The sequence below is a fragment of the Schistocerca piceifrons genome, chromosome 2 (assembly GCF_021461385.2).
Source record: "Schistocerca piceifrons isolate TAMUIC-IGC-003096 chromosome 2, iqSchPice1.1, whole genome shotgun sequence".
Classification (NCBI taxonomy): Eukaryota; Metazoa; Arthropoda; class Insecta; order Orthoptera; family Acrididae; genus Schistocerca; species Schistocerca piceifrons.
In genome coordinates, this window is record NC_060139.1 from 245,808,674 (window position 1) to 245,825,948 (window position 17,275).

The 17,275-nt window shown below is 43.8% G+C and overlaps 1 protein-coding gene across 1 annotated transcript in view; it reads right to left on the minus strand.

Moving 5' to 3' along the window:
• Positions 1–17,275, minus strand: part of LOC124776468 — a 266,406-nt gene that overhangs the window by 13,606 nt on the left and 235,525 nt on the right. The window contains exons 5-6 of the mRNA XM_047251481.1: positions 13,394–13,650; positions 5,426–5,536 (exon numbers count right to left, since the gene is read on the minus strand). Of these exons, the coding sequence (XP_047107437.1) occupies positions 5,426–5,536; positions 13,394–13,650 (368 nt within the window). The remainder of the gene's footprint in view (positions 1–5,425; positions 5,537–13,393; positions 13,651–17,275) is intronic.

Genomic DNA, 17,275 nt, shown 5'->3' on the forward strand with positions numbered 1-17,275 from the left:
CATTGCTGAGCTTAAAACAGACATTCAGGCGGTCATCGACAGCACCGATGTTCTGACACTCAGCGGGTCATGCAGAATTTCGCTGTCGTCTGCGTCACATCGCCAAGGATTGCAGGCACATCGAACATTTCATAACCTAAATCCACATATCTGTAGTGACGTTTACATGTTGAATAAAGTGTGTGCAAGCCGTAGTTTGTAACTAATTTACTTTTTCCGTATAGTTCAATAACTGTCACCCTGTATCATACTGTGATGCTCGAGCGGCCGGCCGAAGTGGCCGAGCGGTTCTATGCGCTACAGTCTGGAACCGCGCGACCGCTACCGTCGCAGGTTCGAATCCTGCATCGGGTATGGATGTGTGTGATGTCCTTAGGTTAGTTAGGTTTAAGTAGTTCTAAGTTCTAGGAGACTGATGACCACAGCAGTTAAATCCCATAGTGCTTAGAGCCATTTGAACCATTTTTTATGCTCGAGCGAGGGACTTCAGGAAAATTTACGGTCAACTTCTAAGATTTTCCATTTGTAATTTAACGATGTTTCACGTGCATTAATACACTAACAGTCGTAAAGACTGTTGCCTTGACACGGTTCGCGCGGCTCCCCCTTCGGAGGTTCGAGTCCTCCCTCAGGCATGGGTGTGTGTGTTGTCATTAGCGTAAGTTAGTTTACGTTAAATTAAGTAGTGTGTAAGCCTACAAATTAAAAAAAAAGTTAAGCAATTTTATACATTTGAAAGTTATTCGCAAGACTGTGAATTCGCGAATCTAACGCGTTTGGCAAAACGGACGAACTATAACTTCATTTTGTAGTGAATTTTGCATTGTTTTAAAACTGTGTACGTGAAATCAATAACTGCATGATGCATCTGAAATGTTATCCTCGTATTCACACGAACTTCGGTCGATATAAGACCAGTTGCTTTCGATCAGCCTGTACTTGAATGAAGTCGACGGAAGAATGATATTACCGCCAAGCTGACCATGCACCTGAGAAGAGAATATTAACATTTGCCACCGACAGATCTACTCCGAGTTTGTCGCCGCCACCATCTAGCTGCCTATGAAATCACTCATTGTCTCCTCCCACACCCATATAAGCACTGACGTATAATAAAGACTTGGAAAGCAGTTCTAGTCATTTTAATGTGATTTCATTTGTGTGTTTCCTTAGGCTGACCAGACGTCCCGGTTTTGTTGGGACAATCGTGGTTTTCACATGAGTGTCCTGGTGTTTCGAGACATTCATTCGGGACATACATGTCCCGTATTTAGAAGAGAAACAAAATGCATGCAATAGTATTTGTCATTTAATTAAATATGTATGGTAAACAAGTTTCCTAGAAGTAGAACGTTGTAGAAATATGTAATTCCACAATATATGTAATTCCTACTGAATTTGATTTAAATAGTCTTACGTCGAACGAAAGAGTAAGAGATATGTTGAAAAGACAAGCAGGTGTTACCTACCCCTGTATCTAACTTACCGATCTTTCACTTTATAGCCCTCAAGACAAGTAAAACGAAAACCAAAGGAGCTGTAAAGAGGCATCACTTAAAACTATGTCTCCTAACGGGACTGAAGCCGTACGGAGTTTAGTTATGTGAAAATAGTGAGCTATGCGGCCTGTGTTAGCATTACAGTTGAATATTGTTTGGCATGTGTGCACTCTTGCCTTAACAGTCTGCAGTCAAAAGAAATCTTAAATTTTGGTACGAAATGTAATTTGCATATGATTACTGATTAGTAATATTACATCATTTTCAGGCTTGGCTCTGAGCACTATGGGACTTAACATCTGTGGTCATCAGTCCCCTAGAACTTAGAACTACTTAAACCTAACTAACCTAAGGACATCACACACATCCATGCCCGAGGCAGGATTCGAACCTGCGACCGAAGCAGTCGCGCGGTTCCGGACTGAGCGCCTAGAACCGCTAGACCCCCGCGGCCGGCCAGGCTTGGCAAACTGTACCTAAATACCTAGTAAGTAACTAAACATTGCAGAAAATGTATCCAAGCTATTACAATAAAAAGTATATAGCAGTATTTTTCATTTCTGAAGAAAAGAATTTTGTTTATAAGTAATATACCTACATTTTCCTTTCAAATTCGCAATATGAAGATACATTATCGCTACAGCTGCTGCATCCTCATAAGACTATTATCGATTCCAAAATGACAAGAAAGATAAGCGTAACTGTAGCACTGAAGTTAGGTATAAACATAAGTGTCGCGGTTTTTTTTCTCTTTGAAATCTGTTCATTCTATGTTCCTTTGAATAAACGGAGTCTTGTAGTGCTTGGATTCAAAACTGCATGTTGTCATTGTGTGCCACATTATTATTCATCTACCGCTATCGTTTTTTAATTTCGTCTCTGTCCTTTTTATTATATTGCTTGTCGCGTCCCGGCACAGCCTCACTATACCAGAATGAAGTAGGTGCGAACTGCGTAGCACAATCGGGACGTTAACGACAATATGTTAGTTATAAACCTATATATCACCGAGCGACAATGCATGAACACTAATTGTCCAAAATTCTGACGACCTCTTTGTGCTAGCAGATATATCTTTCCATTTGTGGGTTGTTTTTGGTGTTAACATATCGCCTACTGAAAATGTAGTTAAGTATCTGAACCAACTGTGGCTTCTTGATGTTATTAGCCACGAAATATAAACTTAGATATAAACAGTCAGGGGGGATCACACATTACAAATGCTGTACTCTCCTTTCTTAATTGATGTCTTGGGGCTAACACTTTTTTCCCGCAGTTGTTGGTAACGTCACAGAGTGTCAGACTTTTTAACAGCGATGTGGTTGGACTAGCCTGGAATGTTAACTGTATATTTGTATCGAATGTATGTAAGTACCCATACTATGGACTTTTAATTTTTATGTGGAGGCAGTGTTTTGTAAAAATGGCTCTGAGCACTATGGGACTTAACGTCTGAGGTCATGAGTCCCATAGAACTTAGAACTACTTAAACCTAACTAACCTAAGGACGTCACACACATCCATGCCTGAGACAGGATTCGAACCTGCGACCGTAGCGGTCGCGCGGTTCCAGACTGTAGCGCCTAGAACCACTTGGCCACACCGGCCGGTGCAGTGTTTTGTAGCAACAGCTTTTTTCAGCCGTATATTTTATAATGTGAATGCATATTTTCTGTTCTTTAGGACATGTCTGGAAGAGCAGACGAAATGTGGAATCTGCAGATGTGATACATATAAAGTAAATTGGAGTGGGCAGGGGAGAATCACGGTGTTCATTGAGAAAAGTAATGGCCCTGCAACACTCCATTCGTACACTCACGAAATTGTTTTCACGTCTGGAGACTTCTCTCTGTTCAGAGTCACATGCCGTTTTCTGTTTGCAAGAAACTCTTCACTCCAATCACACAGCTGGCCTTCTGGAATTCAAGGAACACAGACTCTACCTGAGTGCAGTTATCTACTGCTTTCTGGGTCTCATGGACGAACAGAGCAAGCTATGTTTCACACAATAGTTGTATTCAGAGCCGATTTTGATTCCTACAGAGGAGATTACTGTATCTCTGCCCTCTCCAACTTCCTTCCCCTCAACTACAACCTTAAACATGCCACAGATACCAACGTTTCTGATAATCCATGTATATATATGTGTTTGTGATTGTGTGTATGTTTGTATGTGTGTGTGTGTGTTTCGCACATCTTCTAAGCCACTGGAACGATTTCAACCGAACTTAGTACACACATCACTTACTATCAGGCAACAATAGCTGTTGGCGTAGGAACCACCTGTATTGGGGCAAGGGCGGTACAAGCGCACTCTGTGTTGTTGCCAGATGTATCCAAGATGGCGGCGATGACGTCATCCAAGATAGCGGCGTGTACACTTGACAACAGCGCATGATGTCATCCAAGATGACGGCCATGACGTCATTCAAGATGGTGGATTTTTGTGGGAAGTTTGAATTTTGGTGGGAGAGTGCCATGCCCCCCTCTCTCAGAAAAAATTGCAGGAAGTTCAAATTCCAACAGGATAATGCATCACACCACAGTTATCTCTACTAACCTAAGAAAACCCCACGGGAAGATAGACCACTTGGGCTAACCTATGTCACCCGACCGCCACTTCTTCCTATGAACTGCCACCAAGTTTGAATTTTGGTGGTAAACAAAGGTCAATTCGTATATCTCTACTAAGCTAAGAAAATGGCGCGATAGAAAGGACCCTTGGACTAACCTCAGTCACACGACTGCCACCTCCATCTAAGGATTTGTGGGAAAAGGACTTGGACATAAGTCTTTATTTGAACAATTCCATGCAGTACAGCCATCCAGTGTGTTCACCACAAGGCCTGAACTCCCAACTGACTTAGTACACAGCGGAATTAGTGGCAACGAGTGTGTAGTTTCAGGACTCAAACGTCGTATCTCCTGTTTACTAGACATCTGCATTAACCACTGTGTCATTCAGACACAATGTATATTGCAGCTGCACGAACTATCTTGGCATGCCTCCTGGCCAATCCACACTCCCATCGTGTGCCACCTATATGCAGCCCCTGTCCATGTCCTCCATGTTCACTACTTTGAGATTTCTACAGGATGTCGAACGTAATTGTGTATCTGCACTGAAGGTTGAAGATTCATGGCCCACCAACATGAATTAATTTTGGACATGTCTGAAAGAACAGACACGATTCATCTAATTGATTTACCTCGATGGGCAATGAATTCACCACCATCAGTGCGGATCCACAATTACGTTCGACCTCCTATGGGAATCTCAAAGTAGCGAGCATGGAGGGGGCTGCGCATAGGTGGAGCGTGGTGGGAGTGTGGGTCGGCCGGGAGATGTCCCGAGATAATCAGTGCAATTGCGGTAAACATTGTGTCCAGATGGGGCAGTGGTTAACGCAGCTGCCTAATATGCACGTGATAATTCGACTCTTGGTCCGCCACACACTTTCGCTCGTTACTGCTGATTCCACATAAAGCGCTGTTGCAGCTGACATCAGTAATTTCTTCCTTTTCCTTTCAACCCCCTCCACCATCAGTTAACATAGTATATTTTATCACATTGTTTATAAGATCGGCACTATAAATAACGAATATGACGACAAAAATGAAGTGATACATTGCACATTAATAGTCTCAGTTCTTCTTTTGTATGGTGAAAAAATCATCATAGTAACCTTTTCTGTCTTTCTCACTGACGAGCAGTGATGGTCGTTCTGTGTTCATGGTATTACACTGTTTGTGAAGCTTCATCATGAGTCATGAGATTGCGCAGCATATCAGACAGGTGATCGAAAGGAAGGACCTGCAGTTTCAACCAGATTCAAAGAGCCGATTCGTCGTTTTTGATACACAGAGGCATGCGTAAATATCGTTCTTTACACTACGCTATCGTCAGAGGCAGACGTCTCTCTTACCAGGTGGACGGCGGCAGTTGGACGGGGAGAACCACCAGGCTGACAGAGCGCAGCCCACAAGCCCAGCCGAGGTGAGCACCAGCATCAGAGTCAGCTGCCAGTTGGTGTGTCCTGTGGAGAAATAGGAAACTGAGGAATCCATATCCACTTTGCTGCACCCTAGTAGTAACGATAATTATAATACTGGCCTCGGTGGTTCAATAAAAATGCAGAGAGGAATGCCACAGAGAGTCCTGTTTTTGAGCACTTCCCCTTTAATGTTTATGTCAATGACTTCCGAAACTACATTACCTGTAAAATGCCCTCTATTTTGATGACGACACTGAGCACATTAGATTAGAATTTCTCTATTCTCAAGTTCTCCGCCCAGTAAGATCAAATGACAATTCATTTACAAGCAGAGGGGGCGTATAAAGGTTGCAGAGTTGATAAACACACTTAATACGTCAGTCATGAAAGCTACACTCTGAGATGACAAAAAGTCATGGGAGAACAATATGCAGACCTACAGATGGCGGTAGTATCACGTACACAAAGTATAAAAGGGCATTGCGTTGGCGGAGCTGTTATTAGTACTCATCTGATCCATGTGAAAATGTTTCCGACGTGATTGTGGCAGCACGACTGGAATCAAAAGACTTCGAACACGAAATGCTACTTGGAGCTAGACGCATCATACATTACATTCTGGAAATCGTTAGGGAATCAATATTACGAGAGCCACAGTGTCAATAGTGTGCCGAGAATACCAAATTTCAGGCAATATCTCTAACCACGGACAACGCAGTGGCCGACGGCCTTCGCTTAACGACCGAGAGCAGCGGCGTTTGCGTAGAGTTGTAAGTGCTAACAGATAAGCAACAGTACGTGTAATAACCTCAGAAATCAATGTGGAACGTACGAGGAACCTATACGCTAGGACAGGTGTGCGACATTTGGTGTGAATGGGTTTTCGAAGAGGACGACCGGCGCGAGTGACTTTCCTAACAGCACGACATGACATACAGCGCCTCTCTTGGGGTCGTGACCATATCGGTTGGAGGACCCTACACGACTGGAAAAGCGTGTTCTAGTCAGATGACTCCAGTTTTCAGCTGGTAAGAACTGATGATAGTGTTTGAGTGTGGCGCAGATCCCACGAACCCATGGATCCAAGTTGTCAACAAAGCACTGGACAACATGTTAGTGGCCAATAATGGTGTAGGCTGTGTTTATAAGGAATGGAATGGGTTCTATGGTCCAACTGAATCGATCATTGACTGGAAATAGTTGTGTTCGACAACTTGGAGACCATTTGCAGTCATTCATGGACTTTATGGTCCGAAACAAAAATGGAATTTTTATAGATAACAATCCGCCATGCCACAGGGCCACAATATTGTTTACGGATGGTTTCAAGAACAATCCGGACAATTCTAGCGAATGATCTGGCCATACACATCGCCCTACACGAATCCAATCGAACGTTTATGGGACATAATCGAGAGGGCAGTTCGTGCACAAAATCCTTCGCCATCACCACTTTCGCAATTACGGACAGCTATAGAGAAGCATGGCTCAATACTTCTGCAGACGACTTACGACTTTTTGAGTCCGTGCCACGTCGAATTTTTGCCCTACGCCGGGCAAAAGGAGATCTGACACTTTGTTAAGAGGCATCCAATGATTTCTGTCACCTCACTGTAAAGCAGTAGCACTACTTCGAAAATGTTTTGATATATTACACCTTGACGTGGTCGTAAGTAAGACTTTGAGGGGGAACATAAACTATGTCTTTCAGTTACGTTATCTGGTATAGGGGATGGGCATTAGCGACAGAGTGTTAGTGAAGTGAAGTGTGAAGTCTGTCCTCCAGTGTCAACAGAGAACATGTTTGATCTTGACTGCGGCCGTGTAAAGTGAAAGTGTCACAGGGTCCTGTTCTGGGTACGTTGGTGCACTGATCTGCCACTAAACACAACAGATGACTCAAAAATTTATATTTTTGCAGATGTCACAAGTGCTACTGACAAGAGAATGATTAATGCTTAACTGTAACAAAGTGCAGTGCATACTGTGTGCGACGCGGACCTCTTGCAGAAGCGAAATTTTACTGTCCCAAGCCAATCAAATAGTCAGTCTTAGGACTGACGGTAGATGGAATTTTTTGTTTTGAAGTATTGGCTCATTGCGTAAGTCCGTGTCATTCTTCATTGCACTGACAACACTGTATTACGAAGGCTTCATTTTTCGTTAGTCATTTGTATTTCTTCAATTTGGCGTTTGATTATTGGAAACAGTGGTTTGCATGTTATTGGCCATTTTCAAGGCTCATCAATATAGAGCGTCAAGTAGAGGAAAATAAACAATCCCGACACATTTTACTCTTCGAGTTTAATCGTGGATCTATTACTATAGAGGCCACGAGAAGAATTTGTGATATCTACGGAAGAGAAATATTTGCTGAGAAAATGTCACAGATTTAGTTTTCTCGTTTCCAAGAATGAAAATTCGATTCGTATGATGAACCACTTTCTGGGACACCTTCTCTTTGTGATGAAAACCACCTAAATCAGTTGCTTCGCAATAATCCTCGCCAAACATCTCAGGAATTGGCACAAATTATGGAATGCAATTACACGACCATTGTCCACCATTTGTATTTATTGGTTACACAAGTACAACACGTGTTCAGTGACACCCATAAAAATATGTGAATAACACCAATTAGGGACTAGCGTTCCATTTTGAAGTTTCTCTTAAGAACAGGCTTACAGATTCCCTCAACTCAAAGCAACAACTTCAGGAGAAGCACAGAGTCCTACTTGAAAACTGGCAGCTGGTCGTTTACAAAGCTGGTAATTAAATCACTGAGTAGTACGTCCTGTTACTGTGTGTTGTTTTGTAACGTAATGTAGTGCATTTTGTTCTAATAAAATAAAATCATGGTATTTTTAAAACGATACGAACTTCTGCACCGACTCCATATCACAGTCAATGTACAGGGTGATTAAAAAATAACTGTATCCATTTCGCGAGTGTAATGTATGAACCAAAATAAGAGTAAAATATTAAACAAAATTTTGTCTGAAACTGATTTTTTTCCAAGATATGCAACAGAACAGGGATCACAAGTGCCCCATAAAAAGCAAAACAAAATTAATTCTTCTCAGAAAGCCACAAATTCAATACGACTACGTACCGTACAAGTTCAAAATGGTGCCCATGTCGACGAAGACAGTGACGTGGTCGACGTCTTACCTCTCTCGAAATGTTGCACGCTCCGTTCATCTCTTTCTGCACAGTTGCACAATAATTTACAGTTCGCTGCTGCCGTTGTGCCACATTCTCAATTGCAACATCACACACGAGCTCCTTGAGATGGTGCCAAAGGTAGAAGCCAAGGCGGTTAAGATCCGAAGAGCTGGCGGGCGAAGCAACTGCTCCCGTAAGACCTGTCCACTAATCGGAATAAGCAGTATTGAGATTTTGCCTCCCGACTGAAATGTGCGGGGGCACCGTTGTGAGTGAACCACGAGTTGGTTCGTGTAGCGAGTGGGACATCATGAAGCATACGACCCAATTCTTGTTCCAAAAGCTTTCGATGCACTCTGCCATTCAGGCAAATTATTATAAGTTGTCATCTTGCATTGAAAGCGTAGCTTGTCGTGGAGCCGGGAGAAGGACGGATTTTTGTTCTCATGCTGTCACAGCTGACGCTGGCTACTGGGCCAGTGAGTACAAGACGCCAAATATACTCTCTATGAATCTGAAGAAACACTATTAAACATTAATCGATCTTTTTCATACTTAGCATACCAAATTCTATTGATAACACAACCATACGGTTAAAATTTCAAATCAATAACACTTAATAAGCGTGCTGGCGTTGAGAAATAGCGTGAAGGACTGTAATGAATTCATCTATAGTATCAATTGAAACCACAACCAAGAGGACAGGTGCATATAATAATCTAATTTTCTGGAATTTTCTTTAGTTTCATTACCATAGATTTCTGACTTTGAAAAATTATTGTTATTTCATAGTGTTTTGGTTGTATGGGTGTTTTGGAGGGACTGAGAGAGTGAATGGAGGATATTCATAAAGTGAGGATGTGATATTTTATTAAAACTATGTAAATGTCTGCATCAGAAAGTTGTTGTGTAATTGTGGAATTTGTGACTTATGTCCGAGGGAGCTTGATTTTCTAAAAGGCAGCCAGAAGGGGCGTTGGGTATTAAATTTACCAGTAATTTATTTTATGGAAAGGAATCGCATTCTGATTTCTTTGAATTTTATTTAGTTTCGGAATTACGAGATTCCTAGTCTAGATTACGTATGGTAATCTGATTGGCTGACGTTAGAATACCGCGAGTATAGAAGTGCCCGAGATGATATGACTGGTTGCTTAACATACTAGCCAGTAGGAATTCAGCACTTCCCGCGCGTTTGAGTAGGGCTTGGTGCCTCTGATCTGTGAGTCGAGATGCTCGCTCGGGAGCCTTCTTCTGGTAAATACCTACCGCGCTGATCAGATTTGTATCAAAATTAAGAAATTCGCGTGTTTGATCGGTTCTCGTGACGGTGACGAAAGCGACTGCAGTACTGAGTATTTTGTGAAAGTTTGCGCTCTGTGTGTGGGTTATTATAGGAGATATTCGCGTGTGAACATTTCATATCGTACAAAAACTCCGCGTGGCGTGTTTCGGGCAGATTACGAGACATTATGGCAAGCACTTCTTTACACGAATCTACTGAACGACTGAATGTGTTAGCTCGCAAGTGGTCATGGATCAGTGACTGTTTAGGACGTTCAAAATATCCAGTCGGACTAAATATCTTCTGGCTGCTATCGAGTATGAACTTGTAACAGAGACAGTCAATGACATTTCTTAATTGATGCTGAGATATTAAATACGGACTTGATAGCCATTTTCCGAGTTTTAAAGACAATAAACCAACTTAAAGGAAATTTTAGACTTTGTTTTAAATGAGTCATGCAAATATTCCAAACGCTCGATACTTTAACTTTCAGTCACTGCTCGTGGACTGGAGTTACGTGGCCTTCGTGTCTTAAGTATGTAGTCAAAGTTTCGTCAAAGCTGCTTTTGCAGTATCTACCATCGCAGAGTCAAGGGTCAGACAACCTGAAACCTATCCAGGTAGCTGGACTGGGTGTTTAAAGGATAATGAGAGACCAATCCGCTCCGCCGCATGCTGAGGAATAATATGTGGTCCGAGTAACTGATTGTCCGCTACATCGCACCAAATGTTCACTGCCAAATTACGTTTATATCCTCTTACTAGAAATCTCAAACGTCCACACGTGCGTGTTATGACCATTCACGCTACCCGCACGGTAAAGAGGCTCTCATCTGTAGACGATACCCGACGACCGAACAGTGGATCAGCAGCATGGCGCTCGAGTAACCACTGACTGAAATTCTGACGTCAGGTGTGAGCTCCTGTCTGCTGGTGAAAATGGCGGTACTGCTGAGGAACCGCTACGGTGGCACTTATAAGGCGGGTACTTATGGTCGGATCTTCATTTACTATTTCCAGGATGTTCTCAACAACAACTATGTAATGCCTACCACAAATCATATTATGCATCATAACTCGGAAATAAAGCAATTTCAGACAAAATGTTATTTAACGTTTTAGTCTTATTTTGATGCATGCATTACACTCACGAAATGTGTACAGTTACTTTTGAGGTGCCCATTATGCATGAACTGAATGCTGATATCTTCACTGGTGAAGATACCAGACCTCTGTCAGGCTGGTGATCACCACTGTCTGTCACACAAAAAGGCGAAGGCTTCTTATATTGTTTACATTCAGTCTATTATCTCGTATGCTGTTATACGTTAATGAACCAAAACATTATGACGACCTGCTTAATAGCTTGTTTGGAACGAAATACATAACTGATTCTGTCTACCATGGATTAGAAAGTTTGTGGTAGGTTTTTGGAGGTGTGTGGCATTAGACGTCTGTTGACTGGCCTTGTAATTCACTTAAATTACGTGCCCCTCATCTGCGTACGCAGTGATGGCGCCCAATAGCGACCCAGATGGGATTTACATAAGGCAAATTTGGTCGCCGAGACATCAATGTGAATTCACTATAATGTTCCTCAAATCACTGTATGACGGTTCTGGTTCCGAGACACGGACAATCATACTACTGAAAGATGAAGTCGCCCTCGCGGAAGACATCAAACGTGAAGGGTTCAAATGGTTCAAATGGCTCTGAGCACTATGGGACTCAACTGCTGAGGTCATTAGTCCCCTAGAACTTAGAACTAGTTAAACCTAACTAACCTAAGGACATCACAAACATCCATGCCCGAAGCAGGATGCGAACCTGCGACCGTAGCGGTCTTGCGGTTCCAGACTGCAGCGCCTTTAACCGCACGGCCACTTCGGCCGGCCAAACATGAAGGGATGCAGGTGGCTCGCAGTTGTCGTTGTGTCTTCGATTACTACCACAGGCCCCATGAAACGCTGGATAATGTCTTCCATAGCATAATACTGCTCCCAAAAACATGCGTCCGTGGCGCTCTGCACGTTTCGAGCCGCCTTTCACCTCGATGACGGCGTTTGTGGAGACGACCGTCGACCTAGTGAAGCAAAAATGTGATTCACCCAAAGAGCTGACCCGTTTCCGGTGATCGACGGTCGAATTCCGATGGTCCCATCCCCACTGAAATCGTAATGGTCGATGTCGTTTGGTCAACATGTGAACACGTTGGGGTGGTCTGCTGTGGAGCTCCATGTTCAACAATGCACGATGAGTGGTGAGTTCCGAAACACTTGTGCGTGGACCAGCACTGTGCTCTTTCGGCAGAGCTGCCACAGATCACTGTCTATCATAATTTACAGAGCAGACAAGTCTCCGAACCCCATATTCTGTGAAGAGTCGTGGACTTCCAATCATTTAGCTCCTAGTGGTAGTTTCACTGTCCTACCTCTTTGCGTAGATGCTCACGACAGTAGCACTTGAACATTCGACCAGTTTCGCCATTTTCGAGATATTCATTCACAGTCTCCGCGTAATAATAATCCGCCATTTGTTAAAGACGCTTAACTCAAAGGATTTCCCCATTTGCAGCCCATGTTTTGGCTAGGCTGATTCCCCGTCCGTGTTTGATCCGTTTACATTTTGTTACCGCATCACTTACCAGCAAGGTCTCGAGGCAGCATACAACGACGCAGTAGGCTGTGGTCACGTCGCTTTGGTCTGTCGGTGTATGTTGCGGCAACTCTGAGCATTCACGGAGAATATTCTTCGCCCACAAAAGTACTGTCAGGCTGATACGCGGTGTCAGTTCGCGAACTTCGCGTAAGCCGTTGTTCAGGCGTATCGGAATTCTAACTCTGCTGTTCATGTACGTATACTGCTTTATGGAATTTGTTGTTGACAATATCGACTGCAACATTCATTCGATCAGTCAACGCTAGACGCAGAAACGGTACACACTTGGATAACACCTTCAGAAGCACTGTACGGAAAGGTGTACGCTACTCAACAGGTCTCATTTCTATAGGCTTCCAGCATAACTAAGAGAAATAGGTGATGATCTCCAGGTATTCAAATCCAAGTGTTTTTGTGACACACTCTTGCTGTTCTGTACAGGAATTCTTAGCAGTAGCTCAGAACTTTTTTCTGTAATGGTATTCATTCGTATAAATTCACAATTTTGACTCGTGTTATTAATTCTTTAATTTTTTGTCTATAAATATTCTTATCAGCATTCAATAAGCTAAGTACTCTTTCATTCCATGAGAAAGCAGCATGGGCTCACATAGTCCCATGGAAGCTGATAAATAAATAAATAAAACAAGTATAGTCAGTACATGGAATCAAAGTGACCATCAAACACAGTGTAATTACCAAAAAGAGAAATCCCTATGGAAGAAATGGGCGCGAACTGTTAGAACTGGATCCCCGCTTATATTCGCAAATACACAGTGGCAGATTACCAGAAGCCCTGGCGTCGATGTCCAGGTCGTCAACGACGTGCCGGTGATGCAGCAGCCTCGCGGCTCGCACGCCGCTCCCCGCGTCCAGCGCGGCGTCTGCCGCCTGCAGCGCGGCGTCGACGTCTGCGTCCGCGTACGGCAAGATGGCGGAGCGCACGCGGGCCACCTCGGCGCCCTCGTCTGCCCCGCCGTCTCCAGCGGCTCCAGACGCCTCCACCTCGTTGTCCACCTCGTTATCTCGGACTGGCAGCCGTATCCTGGGGAGAAGGCTTTACATAATTTTTGTTTGGCCTTTGGTGCACGTTGTGTCCGAGAAGTTTCCGTGTCCACAGGTCAGAACAGTACATCATTTGATCACAAGTATCCGGACACCCCTACGTAAAAGGTGGAAACGACCACTCAATGTCATGAGAGGCGGAACCGACACAATAAAACGACGCAAGGATACAGTAGTCGAAATCAGTATAAAGGCAGGGTCTCTACGAAAGTAAAAAGTAAGATATCTTAAGCTTACATGCATCGAATTTATTATGAAAATACACTACTGGCCATTAAAATTGCTACATCAAGAAGAAACGCACATGATACGTGGGTATTCCTTGGACAAATCTATTAAACGATAACTGACATGTGATTACATTTTCACGCAATTTGGGTGCATAGATCCTGAGAAATCGGTACCTACAACAACCACCTCTAGCCGTAATAACGGCCTTGATACGCCTGGGCATTGAGTCAAACAGAGCTTGGATGGCATGTACAGGTACAGCTGCCCATGCAGCTTCAGCACGATACCACAGTTAATGGCGTATTGTGACGACGCAGTTGCTCGGCCACCACTGACCAGACGTTTTCAGTTGGTGAGAGATCTGGAGAATGTGCTGGTCAGGGCAACAGTCGAATATTTTCTGTATCCAGAACAGGACTTGCATCATGCGGTCGTGCGTTATCCTGCTGAAATATAGGTTTTCGCAGGGATCGATTGAGGGGTAGAGCCACGGGTCATAACACATCTGAAATGTAACGTCCACTGTTCAAAGTGCCGTCAATCCGAACAAGAGGTGAACGAGACGTGTAACCAATGGCACCCCATACCATAACGCCGGGTGATACGCCAGTATGGCGATAACGAATACACGCTTCCAATGTACGTTCACCGCGATGTCGCCAAACACGGACGCGCCCATCATGATGCTGTAAACAGAACCTGGATTCATCCGAAAAAATGATGTTTTGCCATTCGTTCACCCAGGTTCGTCGTTGAGTACACTATCACAGGCGCTCCTGTCTGTGATGCAGCGTCAAGGGTAACCGCAGCCATGGTCTCCGATCTGGTAGCCCCTGCTGCTGCAAACGTCGTCGAACTGTTCGTGCAGATGGTTGTTGTCTTGCAAACGTCCCCATCAGTTGACTCAGGGATTGAGAAGTGGCTGCACGATCCATTACAGCCAGGCGGATAAGGTGCCTTTCTCGACTGCTAGTGATACGAGGCCGTTGGGATCCGACACGGCGTTCCGTATTACCCTCCTGAACCCACTGATTCCATGTTCTGCTAACAGTCATTGGATCTCGACCAACGCGAACAGCAATGCCGCCATACGATAAACCGCATTCGCGATAGGCTACAATCCGACCTTTATCAAAGGCGGGAAAGTGACGGTATGCATTTCTCCTCCTTACACGAGGCATCACAACAACGTTTCACCAGGCAACGCCGGTCAATTGCTGTTTGTGTATGAGAAATCGGTTGGAAACTTTCCTCATGTCAGCACATTGTAGGTGTCGCCACGGGCGTCTACCTTGTGTGAATGCTCTGAAAAGCTAATCATTTGCATATCACAGCATCTTCTTCCTGTCGGTTAAATTTCGCGTCTGTAGCACGTCATCTTGGTGGTGTAGCAATGGCCAGTAGTGTAGTAGATACATGTAAGACAAATAATGGTGACGGAATTACTTATATATCTCATATCCTGTGAGAGGGGGGGGGGAGGGTTGTTTAGAAGGAGACCATACAGCGAAGTCATCGATCTCATCGGGTTTCGGAAGGACGGGGAAGGAAGTTGGCCGTGCCCTTTCAAAGGAACCATCCCGGCATTTGCGTGGAGCGATTTAGGGAAATCACGGAAAACCTAAATCAGGATGGTCGAATGCGGGGTTGAACCGTCGTCCTCCCGGATGCGAGTCCAGTGTGCTAGCCACTGCGCCACCTCGCTCGGTACGGAATTACATAGTTCGTTCATAACACGAGTAACAAAATAAGGTGTTTGCATTTCCTGGATGGAAATTGGTATAAAGGCACTCACTGTCCTGTCTTCAAACCACGTTTTGGTTGTAGCTAAAACATGCGCAGATGCGTTATCTTCTTGAAATATGGGACTTTCGTCCCATAGCTCCTCATACACGCTTATCAGTTCTGTTTCTAGCGTCTTAGAGTACATTTTATAATGCATTCTAGTCGCCAGCCAAGCAATGCTTAATTTGCCTTTATCGTTGAAGTCTGTCCATATCTCAAATCTTCGACCCCCCCCCTCCCCCCAAAAATTTCTGTTCATTCTTGTCTGCTGCTCTGTTGTCATATCACGCCAATGATACTGAAATCCATCCAGCCCACTTAACGTAAACTTCTCCTCATCACTGAAGAGCTCTTTATCCCATTGTGAAGTCAATGACATACGTTTTTCAGCAAACTCCAATCTAGCTTGTTTATGTATGAGTGATAGAGCAGGTTTCTGCAGTCGTTTCTCGAATGCATCTGACCGAATCTGTCGTACACGCCTGGCAGTTGCAACTCTAAACCAGCAACAAGCTGAGAAGAATAACGGTTTGCAGCCATTTCTTTGAGCAAAGTTAACTTTTCGGTGCCTCAGATAATTTTCTACTTTGCATATCTTTTCCGTTCTGTCCATATCATGCGCCAAAACTAACGAAATTATCAGTCACTGTAAATGAACGTTTCAACTTCTTGGTGATTTCACTATTAGTGTGTCCCACATTCTTCTACGCACCGATTCGTGTTTTTTTCAGCGCATTATAACTGTTTTCCCCGTGGCCTTGTCGCATTCGTGGTTTATGTACGTAACACGCACTGTCACTAGTAATGTATGTTCCCTATCTGCAGTAAAACCTCGTAAATAAACACTAACACCGTATAGAACTGACTGGCTTTATACTGTATTCGACCCTCTACTACATGAATCGTTGAAGTCTTGTTATATACAGTACTAGTGACATCAAATGCGATACCATTTGACTGCGTTTGTCGATGTACTGATTCTCATACTATTGCATGTAAACTGCGCACGACTATTCCAACCGAATATATTAATTTTCCTACAATTTTCCATACCTTCATACTGATTTCCACTACTGTATTTTGTTCTCAGTAGAGAATTAGTAATAGTAGGATAGACCGGTTAGGAGAGCTTAATGGCTTCGAACGTGGACTAGTGATTGACTATCATCTGTGTAACAAATCCATCAGGGACATTTCAACCATTCTAAAGCTTCCAGTGTCCACCGTTGGCGATGTGATTGTGAAGTGGAAACGCGAAGGAACCACCACAGCTAAACCAAGACCAAGGAGACCTCATGTACTGACAGTCACGGACCATCGAATATTGTCGAGGGTGGTTGTCAAAAATCGCGTGTAATCATTGGACACAGTCGCTCGTGACTTCCAAAGTGGTACCAGTACTCCAGCTAGCACAATGTCTGTGCATAGGGACTTAAGAAGAATGGGGTACAATGGGACAGCAGCTCTTCATAAGTCTGAGTTCAACGCTGAGCGACGTTTGAGGTGGTGTAAAGAGCGACACCACTGGAAAGTGGATGACTGGAACGAGTGTTTTGCTATGGTGAATCACGCTACACATTGTGGAAATC